General features: G+C 32.9%; 1 protein-coding gene across 4 annotated transcripts; it reads left to right on the plus strand.

Annotated features, from left to right (window-relative positions):
* The first annotated feature begins 483 nt into the window (after window positions 1-483).
* On the plus strand, window positions 484-4844 carry LOC110646505 (uncharacterized). 4 transcript variants are annotated; one of them, XM_021799982.2, is made up of 8 exons: window positions 484-639; window positions 1637-1803; window positions 1899-2010; window positions 2292-2374; window positions 2825-2888; window positions 3012-3129; window positions 3745-3899; window positions 4480-4844. In XM_021799982.2, the coding sequence occupies exons 2-8, from the start codon at window positions 1679-1681 to the stop codon at window positions 4561-4563; spliced, it is 741 nt and encodes a 246-aa protein (XP_021655674.2). In that variant the 5' UTR covers window positions 484-639; window positions 1637-1678; the 3' UTR covers window positions 4564-4844. The 4 variants fall into 4 exon arrangements, with proteins under 4 accessions (XP_021655674.2, XP_058009713.1, XP_021655683.2 ...); XM_058153730.1 differs by lacking the exon at window positions 484-639 and adding an exon at window positions 643-719; XM_021799991.2 differs by lacking the exon at window positions 484-639 and having other exon boundaries at window positions 1657-1803; window positions 1880-2010.
* Window positions 4845-11187: the final 6343 nt, after the last annotated feature.

Here is an 11187-nt window from a genome sequence, read left to right on the forward strand (position 1 = left end):
TAAAGTAAAATTTTATTTTTCTAAAGCAATTATTTTATAAAAATATTAAATTAACTTTAAAACAATGATACTTCACAGAAAAATAAACAAATAAATATTTACATATGTATAATAAAATTTAAAAATTTCAAATTGCACAAAATTATAATCATTTTAAAATTAAATTAAAATAAAATAAAATAAAATAATATTACTTTAATTTAAATCCACTCTATTCATGAGTAATTAATAATTATGCAATGTGCCACAACATCCTCCACCCTCTGCTTCCGTGAGCTCCCATGGGAATGCTCCCTTGTAATTGGCTTCTGACAAACCTACCTGGTTTATTTCATGTTGTTGTGGCGGATGCCCATGGGGCCTTGCGATGCAATGTTATTTGCAAGAAATAAAAAATAAAAAAAATAAAAAAAAGGCGTAGAGGATGAAAATGTCTTTTTAAACAAACCATTAAGAGCAAAATCAAGAACTACTCGTAGTAATACCTACCAGTCAGTCGCATCGTATATATACCCTCATGGGGTCAAACAACTTTCCGTGAGCTGAAGCAGAGACAGAGAGACCTCAATAACCTTCTTTTCTTTAATCCTTTCTCTGTTGATAACATTGGAAAAAAGTCTCTTTCTACATACATATACGGTAAGTAACCTATATCATCTATAATATTCCTTTCTCAATTCATTTTCTGTTTCTTCCGGAGATCCCATATGTTTTTCTATGTATGTTTTGTTCTCTTTCTCAAGAATTTTGTGTTTTCAGACTTGATTTGGTTTAATCCATGTTGTTCTTGCTGTTTTCGTTGTTCTTTTGGATCTTGATTATGTTTTATAGTTATGGAGTTCTGTTCAGGATTGCTCTTGCTCTAAATCTATTAAGAATATATATTTTTTTTTATGATCTGAATTTTGTTGATTTTTGAGGTTAATTAAGTTTTCTTAGAGTTTAATGGAGAACATGAACTTTGTGATTAGCTCATGAGTTTTGATCCATAGTTTCTTGTGCATATAAGTTTTGTTTCATGGTTAAAATTCGTGGGAAGCAATGTGTTGCTATGTCTACGCGTTCTTAGAACAAGTTATCCTTTGGTTCTATCAATTTATATCACCTTTGAGCTTTCTGGAGCTCTTTTGTCTGCCTTTTCAAAGTGCCTTGAGATTGTTTGGCCTTTTCAATTTGTTGCTAGACATTCATCATACTTCCCGTTTGCATCTGCTACACCCTTATGAAAAGCTATCCATCCAATGTGTTAGCTTTTTGCAGTGGCTAGGTATCTGTGTTTGCGCTTTTGTTTTCTGTAAGTAAATTGCTATCTTGGAATTATGAATCTAATTTGTCGTAGAATTTTTGTGCTTAAAGGCTACATAAATGCTAGGAATGGTATCCTGGAGGGAGGTCATAGTATCTTATATTTCCAAGTAGGAATTCGCAAATCATTGCAAAACATCTACACCCTCCAGTCACAAATCATTGTGAAACATCTATATCCTCCATCATTATTCTGTCCTGGATTATGAAGACTAATAAATATTGCAATGACTGGAGGGATTCATATATATATTTTTTTTAATTTAAAGTTTCTTATTTTCCTCAATCTGACTTGTCTGTTTTATACTTGTAATGATGGCTATTTTTCCAGGTCAACGATTTGCGCCTCTTCTTGAAGTGAATATATAGCTACATGGATGATGGTCTTGGGAAGTTAAAGATTGTTCCAGATCACTTTCAAGTTTCAACTTCTAGCGAGAACACTCCTCAAAGACAAAATACATCTAATCTGCAGCCAAGAATTGATAATTCAGCTAGGTACTCATTTTTTTTTCCTTGAAGGAAAGGAAAAGTAAAATAGAATGCCTAAGAAATTTGAATGATTTCAGTTCAGTTCTTCTGATTTAGAATAGGTCCAGTAGCCGTTTCTGGGCTAGAAGACAACTAAAGAGATCTGCATTCATGTTGAATTTATTTAGTCTACGGGGGCTGCCTTGGAGTTCTAGCAGCGATGGTCAGCAAAAGGTTCAATGAATAGCCCTTTTGACTTTCTTTTTACCCCTCTCAAAAGGCTGTGACATGGTATGAGCTACACAATGGGCCGTAGCCCTTCCCTTTCAATAACTCTCATCATAATGGTGAAAACTTCCACCATATTGGTGGATGTGGAGACTCAAACCCCACCCCACTTCTCACACCCTTTAAAGGGCAAAAGGAGACCAACCAAGTTTGGCCTTTTTAACTTTCTTATTGGTGATTTTCGTTTGTATGCATTCTTTGACCACTATCAATTTTTTTATCTGCAGGTTGAGTTGACTGTAGCGGAGTTAGAATCCCTTCGGTCAGAACTTGCTGACATAGAAGAGAGGGAAGCTCACTTGAAAGCACAGTAAGGACAATTTGATACATCAGCTGTGAAACTGTGATGGGTGGTTTTGCTTAGCAAATATTGAGTCTGTTAATTATCTAATTGGCAATCTGTATTTTGATATCCTAAACGCTGTGCACTGAACACCCACAAAAATGAATTTAGGCTTGCTGACTAGAACTCCATTTCTTGTACTGTTGAAAATGACAAACCCAGTTTTGTTTACATTGTTTCATTTTCCATTATTGATCGTCTTCAATTGTAAAAAGCAATAACTCCATTCCATATGCTTGTCAAAAATTACAAATCCAGTTCTGTTTACTCCATTGCATTTTCAATTATTGTTTGTTTTCAATTTTAAAAAGAAATCAATTCAGCATGTTTTGTTTCTGGTTTTTGGTAATCATACATTTCTTTGTTAGAAAGCATTTCTGTCTTTTTCATATCAGTAGTTAAATCCTGTTTATACAGATTGGAACAAGTTGATGAAATTCTGCGCTCTGCTCGCTTCTCTGGCTATTTATACATTCGAACAGTAATGAATTTCCCCATCTCACTTGTCATACTTTCTATCAATTTATACTGCAATACCTTGTGCACATTGCCTTTATAATATATGATTTTCCTTTATTTTCCTTTTCCTTTTCCCTTTTTAAAGAGATGGACAGCTTTACCTGGGGAACCTCCTCCAATTGATGATACTGAAGTTGATGATTGGCTTCCTCGTTTTGTTGTCCTTCATGGGCCCTGCATCTTCTTTTATTTGTTATGCACAGGTAACTGGTTTTCTAGTAATGCTTCCTCCTATTAGTTATAAATGTCTAGGAATTGTTGCATGTGATGGGATTTAGTGCTCCTTTGCTCACTTCCATGAGAGGAGTACCACCTGTGGTTCTATGCAGTAATTTTGGTAAATTTGTGCACTTGCTATGCAGCAATTAGCAGTTTAGCAAAATCTATGTGATAGAGGGCAGCCTCATTAATATTCCTTCCATTCTTTTTTTCTTCCTGCATATTGCCTTCTTTATAGCATAATCAATTAGTAGTATGCCGTAGCTTCTCGACTAGTTTTGCTTCTCTTCCTTCAGTATCTGAACAAAGTTACATTGGCATGGGATAATAATAAGAAGAAAAAGAAGAAGAACAACAACACTAGCTCCAGAAACTCTCAGTTTTTTTGCATGAGCCATTTAGTCTGTTGATGTTATTGCTAATTTTTCTATTAGTTTGCTTCAATTTCATTTAGAGTCTGCAATCATTTAATACCTAAAGCTGATGATAAAAATTTTGTTTAGGAGCAGAATAAGGCATTGATTAATTTTTGCATATAAACATTTTTGTTAATTCAAATCATTTATGTTGCTTGCTCATGGAAATTGAAATTTATCCAGATTTGAGTCCTCAGGATTCCACTCTACTGTCTGATATTGTTGAAGTGGGTTCGTTGCCAAGCTTTACAAGAGAAGATGATGAGACACGATATTCCTTTTATATCTTAACTTGTCATGGGCTGCGATATGAATGTTCAAGTACTTCTAAAATACAGGTACTTCCTGTATTATTCATGTACTTTGGACTGTTCCTTCTAAGTAATTTTCAATGTTGTGATTATTTCACACACGCAAGTAAATCTTGTTCCTATTGCTGCTCTTACATGAATTATATCATTATATACTTTCTTTTTTCGGTGATGGATGAGGGGTAAAGAAGGTAATCCAGTGCCTTCATAACAAGGTTCCAGTAACAATTAAGCATACCAATTCTCCATAATTGTGGGCTAAACAATATTATGGAGGCAGCTCAAAATTTCAATGGTCTATGGTTATGCAACATGATTATCTGGATTGTTCCAGGTTTTTTGTTTTCATGCATGCATCATGAATTGCTTCTTACTTTTTGGTGGTCATTTAATGGTTAAGATTGTTAACTAAATCCCCTTTAACCAATTTTGGTAGAGATATTACTTTCGTATGATCGTCCAGTCATAAGAGACAAGATTGTGAAAATGGTTGATTAGTGAAAAGTTCTTTACCATGTTCATTTTGAGATTTTGAATTACCTGTACTATAATTTGTAGGCGTGTTGGTATAATTTGAGATTCACAGTAATTTCCCTTCATTCCTCAGGTGGATTCATGGTTGGCAGCATTACAAACTGACTGCAAGTCAGGTTCTGATACAAAAGCTCCCAATGGTTTGAGTGAAATGTGAATAATATGTGCATTTCCACGTGTAAGCTGTACATATGCAAAAAGTTAGTTGTTAACCTTAGATCCGTCCATCTTAGATTGGAATGTGATGACACTAACCTATTCATTCTGTTTTTGTACATAGAATGACACAACAAATAAACAGAAGTTAATGTTGTAAGATCATTTTGGGACAGAACTATGTTTCACAAGTTCAACTAACAAAAAGCAATTATTATTGCATCTGGTTGAACCTCTGGACACTTATGCAATGTGAATGGGAAATGGTCCTCTTTAGCAAAATTTTTCTTACACTCAGCATCCTCGTGCATGTAAGCCCACCACGACTTCTAGTTCTTCATAAGCCCCTGAGTGTGTTCTTAATCATAAAGCAAGGCAAAGCTTATGTTTCAAAGCAATGTGAGATAAGGAGTTCCACGCTAGACTTTGTAATATCTCTTATTTCACAATAAGCTTCTACATATTTCAAAAGGTGCTTCAACTCTGGTCCTTTTGTACTATGAATTAGAGTTTCACGAACTTGGCGTCTATTTAGTATTATTGTAGAAACTGTCAAATAATTCATAAGTGCTCTTGAGATTATGCCACAAGTCTCATAGGAGTGGATCTATTCCACATTTACACAGGTGACTTCGTTAGGTGTCCACTACAATTTAACTACACCAAGAAAGATAATTAAGAGTAATAAGCTCGAACTCATGTACATTGTAGTGATGCAATATTGGGTAATCTTTACCAATTGTCCCTCAGCTTTGAGCGCGTTTCACTCCCGTTTCTCATTTTTTCATTTTCTTACTCTCTAAATTTTGAAAATGTTATACTAAAATCTCTGATGCCAAAATCTTAGTTTTCTAGCAAGACGCATATGTAGCAGTGCCACGTTGTTAAAAAATAAAATAAAATAAGAAAAAATTATCATCAGAGCTCCTCTGCCATATTTCTTATCATAAATAAGATCTTTATTTTGTCATTTCTCATTTTCGTTCAACTACAACACCTCTTACTGGCTCATTCCTATGTGATGTTTTTCTTTTTTATTTATTTTTGACACATGAAACTGCCATGTAAGCATCTTACTAAAAATTTGACTAAATTATGGTGAGAGCGATTTCAGTATAATATTTTAGAAGTTTAGGGATTTTGTGGCAACAAAATGAAGATAAGTGACGAAAGTGAAACACTTGTCAAAGTTAAAAGACGACTAAAAAAATTTATCATATAATATTCTGTGACACCCCTTACCCGACTACAGTGTAGCCGAGCAAGTTATGCCACTCAGTGTGCCGGAGCACTCTATTTTATCTGATTTCATTACAGTCCTTGATTTATTTATTCAAAAACTTTATTGAAGATTTATGCTATTTTTACTTTTATCAAAATCTAACTAAGTTGGAAATTTCAAAAATTTTAACGATAATCCGACAAAGTGTCGGCTGTAATTTGGACTAACAGTTCTTCTGAACCTGCCAAAGACAATTTCAATATATACTCAATTTCTCAAACTTAATAGTCTCAAAAATTTTCAAACATAATGTATCTCAATGCAGTATCCAGATTTCTCAGAAATCTCATTAGATTTTCAATATCTCAATATTCACAAGTATAATCTCATTATAACTCAAATTCAATTCACATACTAAAATGCTTACTTTGAATAGCTTCCATAATTCATAGGTTAATTACATGAGTTTATTTTGTACAAGATATACAAATAATTTACAATGTGCTAGGAATGAACAATATACATAACATGTATAAAATGAGCCTTATCTACATGCATTGCTGAGGAGGTGACAATCTTGAACTCTTCGACACTTCACAGATCTGGACTCTAAAAATCTCGATCGACGATCTCTGGTTTTACCTTGATGCACACTTGCGAGGAAGCAATTCCATCGCGCTAAGCATTTCGCTTAGTGGTGCAATAATATAACGAAATAATATATACAAGTAAAGAAAGAAATAAAAGATAATTCAGATACTCAAGAATCAATTTAATTTGGTAGGGTATTTCAACTATCAATGATCTTATATACTAGTATGTTACTCTTTTGAAGTGCTTAGTATATAACTTTTCATAATACTAGCGGTATATAATTTATTCTATCGTATTGTATTTCAAGTCATGCAGTTACGCAATTTATATTTTTGTTATGTTTCTTTTGCTAATCTCTTTTGCTTATTCATTCAATACTTAATTTAATTGTACTGGATTTTCATTATACTTAAATTAACTTAGCTGCCTGAATTGAATAATACTTTAATTGATTGCCCAAGTTACCTATACTAGACGACTGGACTGGATAACGGGTCGTTGGCACTGGACACTGCGGTGCCTCGGGCCGTCATACCATGGGACGCAGAACGTCTATCACGTATCACGATCGGTATGGCTAAAAAGCCATGATATCACATAATCGGGCATAAAAGCCATGAATACGGCATAAAAGCCATGAATACGGGCATAAAGCCATGAATACAGCATAAAGCCTTTCGCGATCGCTAACACAATACCCTATTGGCATGCCAAACTATCCAAACCAATCTTGTTAGGTATACTAGGGCATTTGATATTTTAAAATGTTAATATATTGTGCTTTATGACTTCATTTTTTTCATGATAAATTTCAATCATAATTCATACATTCATTTGATCATTTATATGATCACAATTCACATCAATTATTCTTTTATACCATTGTACTCAAAATACTTCTCCTCTTTACAATAATGAGAACTAATGTCTCATTCATACATTAATATGGTTTATTTATCCATTCATTATGTTATTCATATTGATCGCAATTCCAAACAATTGTTCACATGTACCATTGTATTCAAAACATTTTTCCTTTCTCATTTATACATTCAAGAATCTACTTATGTAATTACAAATTTTATATTTCAAGTTGAGTTTCTAATATTTTATGAATTCCATTTGTGATGGGCACATAAGCCCTAACTATCTATTCACATCAATTAGGTGACTTATTTTTCATGTTTCAAGTAATCCATAAACATTTCATGGATTTCAAATTTATGGCCTTAATTCCTTTTTAACAATTTTGACTAGGATGCATAGTCTACATTTGTCATACAATTCTAAGCATTTAAGCTTAGAATTGGTTCTAGGTTTTCATCTTAATTTACTAATCATTTTGATTACTATTCACCTTACTAGTCAACCAAAATGTTGACCTTTTTATACTTAATGAATATATTAATTCTTATTACACCAAGATCCCACATTTTGAGTTTTACATTTGCTAGTATTAATTGCCAATTGCAATTTAAAGTCCCCTAGATGCATTTCTAATTTCAAATTTTGAATTTCAAGTTTTGGTGTCACTATTCATTTCATTAGTCAACTAAAATGTTGACTTTTGCATAAACAATAGGTACATTGGTTTTAACACTCCCGATGTACCACATTTTGCATTTAAAACTTGTTGGAATCAATTACCAAATCCATTTCCAAGCTTATTTCAAGTTTTCATGTCACTATTCACTTCATTAGTCAACTAAAATGTTGACTTTTGCATAGAAAATATGTACATTGACTTTGGCACTTCAAACATACTACATTTTTCATTTAAAACTTGTTGGTTTTGGTCACTTTCTCAAAGCTTAGGTCATTTTGGCAAAATTGCCAATTTTCGGTTTTGGTGCTCCGAAGTTGCACTGTTTCATTGGTCGATTTACTGTTGGAATTTGACAAAACTTCCTTCATAGAAAATGTTCCTTATTTTGTCTAGTTGAATTTCTTTTTTTGAATCACTCCATTTGGAGTTTTGTAGCTCAAGTTATGGCCAAAATAAGTTTACTGTTCACGTGCACTGTTCATGCTGAGATTTTGGGTCTGGCAGATTTTTGGTCCAACTTTGGTCAGTAATTTGATCAAGTTAAGTTCATAATTTGGTCTAACTTTCTTCTTATGAAATGTTCTACCATACCTTAGGTTTCCATCGGTTCAAGAATCGCCTAAATCCGAGTTTTCTAGAGAGAGTTATAGTCCTCCAAACATTGCTGCTCAAATGAAAATCTGCAGAGTTGCAGGTTTGAACAGTAACTGTGACTGCCATTTGGGTTAGGTTCTGGTCATAATTTGGGGTAGGTTTCTTCATGAAAGTTGTTTGTCTATGTCTTAACTTGTTGCTGTAAAAATTTCAGGTCAATTGACCAAATCTACAGTGAGTTATGGCCAAATGAACAGTTACTGTTCATTTGGTCATTTCTGCAGGGGCTGTTGCAGGGTGTCCGGATTGGGGCCAAGTTTTGGTCCACTTGCTTTAGTCTTTTGGGCATGGTTTCTTCAGCAAAAATGTGTCATTATAAGCCTAGTTTTATGTCCAATTATCCAAACACCAATTGGACCTACACAGCCAAAGTTATGGCAGTGCAAGTGGACTGAATTTTCAGTCCCTCGCTGCACTAACAAGGCAGCCTACACATTCACTTGGCTATACTATTTTTCAGTCCAATTCATGGTCAACATACCTAAAATGGTCACTAATTGACCCTTATAATGTTCTTTCACAATTCCATAAGCTAAATCCAAGTTTTACTTCTCAAAACCCTAATGTCCAATTTAAATTATCCATAAACCTCAATTAGCACACTAATTCAACATCCATGCATATTCATACCTTAAACATCATTTCTATCCATTCTAAATTCATTAAAACAATCAACCTCATCCTTCCTTAGGGCTGCCAAAAATTAAAGATGCCCTAACACATATAACTTACTTCAAACTCTTACAATTTCTTAACTTAAAATGATGCTTTAACAAGGATTAAAGGAGTGAGAGTGAAAGGATAGCACTAACCTCACTTTAACCTCTTGTAGGGCAGATTTCTTCAAGCTAAAACTTCACTTTCCTTCTTCTTCTTGGCTGCCAAAAGCTTCCCCAAGTGATATGGTCAAGGTTTAATGAAAGGGGTTAGGGTTTAGTAGTGGAAACAAGAGAGAAATGAAGCTTAAAGGAGCTTTAATGGTGGAACCTCTTCTCTCTCTCTCTCTCTCTCAACGTTTTTTAGGCTGCCCAAGGTTGAAGATGCAGATTGGTTTTTCATATTTTTGGTCTCTTTTATCTCTTTTAATAAGTTTAACAAATTGTGATTGGTGGAGGAAATTTAAATGACATCATATGATGTCATAATTAGCATTTTCTTTCATTTTCATTTCTTCTCTTCTCTACCACATTTCAATTTAATTTTTAGCAATATTTCTTCATATTTTATGTCATATTAATTATTTACTTAACTGGACAAGTCGGCCAAAAATCACCTCTGAAGGCGAAATGACCAAAATGCCCTCCGTTTGGCTTAACGGGTCAAAATTGTCTGTACCGATTGAAAATTTTTTTTAAATATTTTCTTGGCATTCTAATGCCATAGGAACCTCAATGACCCTTCTCTGGAGTCCCAAAAATTATTTTATGAAATTTTTCCTGGGTCTAGGGCTCCTCGTTGCGAGAACCGCAACTTCCCTCTGGTTACCCTTCGCTTGGGCACCGGCTCATTTGACTTGGTTGTATTTTATTTCTAAAATTTTTACTAAATTTTTCTTATTAATATTTGAGTAAATTTTGGTTCCTCACTTTAGTTTAAATATTTTTCCAGAAGTTCTAGCTGTCCAGACCGACACTGGTCACCGGAACAGTAGACTGTGCGGAATTGCTATCGGGAGGATGTTACATATTCGTACCGTAAAATGGAACATAATTAATAGGGTAATTTACAAATAAGCCCATAAGATAAATAAAACCCACAGGTCAGTCTCTAATTTAAGTTTGGATAACAATTTGGTTCTTAAATTTTACTACCTTTCACAAAATGGTGCTTCTATTAAAATGAGACCCAATTTGTTACTGGTCATTTGTGAAATGACAAGATTGCCCCTATGATAAAGAAAATGATTAAGAAAATGCCTAATTATAGAAACAAATCCAAGTCTTTTAAAATTTTTGCGTTTCAGTCAAAAGATTTTAATTTTGACAAAATAGTTCAATTTTCAAAAGTTTCAAAAAATTTTTCCAGATTTTGAATTGAATTTGGGGAGTGTGCCCAACCTACGTGGCACACCAGCTAGACTGTAATATAATATGGTAATTTTTTTATTTACAAAATTAAATGAATAAGTTTACTAAAATTTTAAAATTTATTATATAAGTGAGAAAGTGTAACTTATTGTGATTAATTAAGTTATATATAAATAAATTGCATAAAATGTTATGCATGTATAAATTATAAAAATTTAAATATCGTAAGTCATTCATAAAAAAATAAATTACATGTAAAATTTAATGAAATAAATAAAAAATAATTATACGAATCACATATAATTGTGACTAAAAAATAATGTAACTATAAATTAAAAGTATAATTAAAAATATATAATATAGTTATATAAAAGTTATGAGTTTTAAATAATAATAATAATAATAATAATAATAATAATAATAATAATAATAATAATAATAATTATTATTATTATTATTATTATTATTATTATTATTATTATTATTATTTTGTAATTTGACCAATTAACCCAGATGAGTCGAGCTCGAGCTCACGAGCTAAATATGAGCCAAGCTCACAAGCTAAATATGAGTCGAGCTCAC

This window comes from Hevea brasiliensis, chromosome 9 (genome assembly GCF_030052815.1).
Source record: "Hevea brasiliensis isolate MT/VB/25A 57/8 chromosome 9, ASM3005281v1, whole genome shotgun sequence".
NCBI lineage: Eukaryota > Viridiplantae > Streptophyta > Magnoliopsida > Malpighiales > Euphorbiaceae > Hevea > Hevea brasiliensis.

What these genes read in the sequence shown, in the direction of transcription:
- LOC110646505 (XM_021799982.2), top strand. Translation starts at nt 1,679, where the DNA reads ATGGATGATGGTCTTGGGAAGTTAAAGATTGTTCCAGATCACTTTCAA. An exon ending in GAAGCTCACTTGAAAGCACA is followed by an intron (nt 2,375 to 2,824) that starts GTAAGGACAATT and finishes CTGTTTATACAG; the next exon opens with ATTGGAACAAGTTGATGAAA. An exon ending in CAAGTACTTCTAAAATACAG is followed by an intron (nt 3,900 to 4,479) that starts GTACTTCCTGTA and finishes TTCATTCCTCAG; the next exon opens with GTGGATTCATGGTTGGCAGC.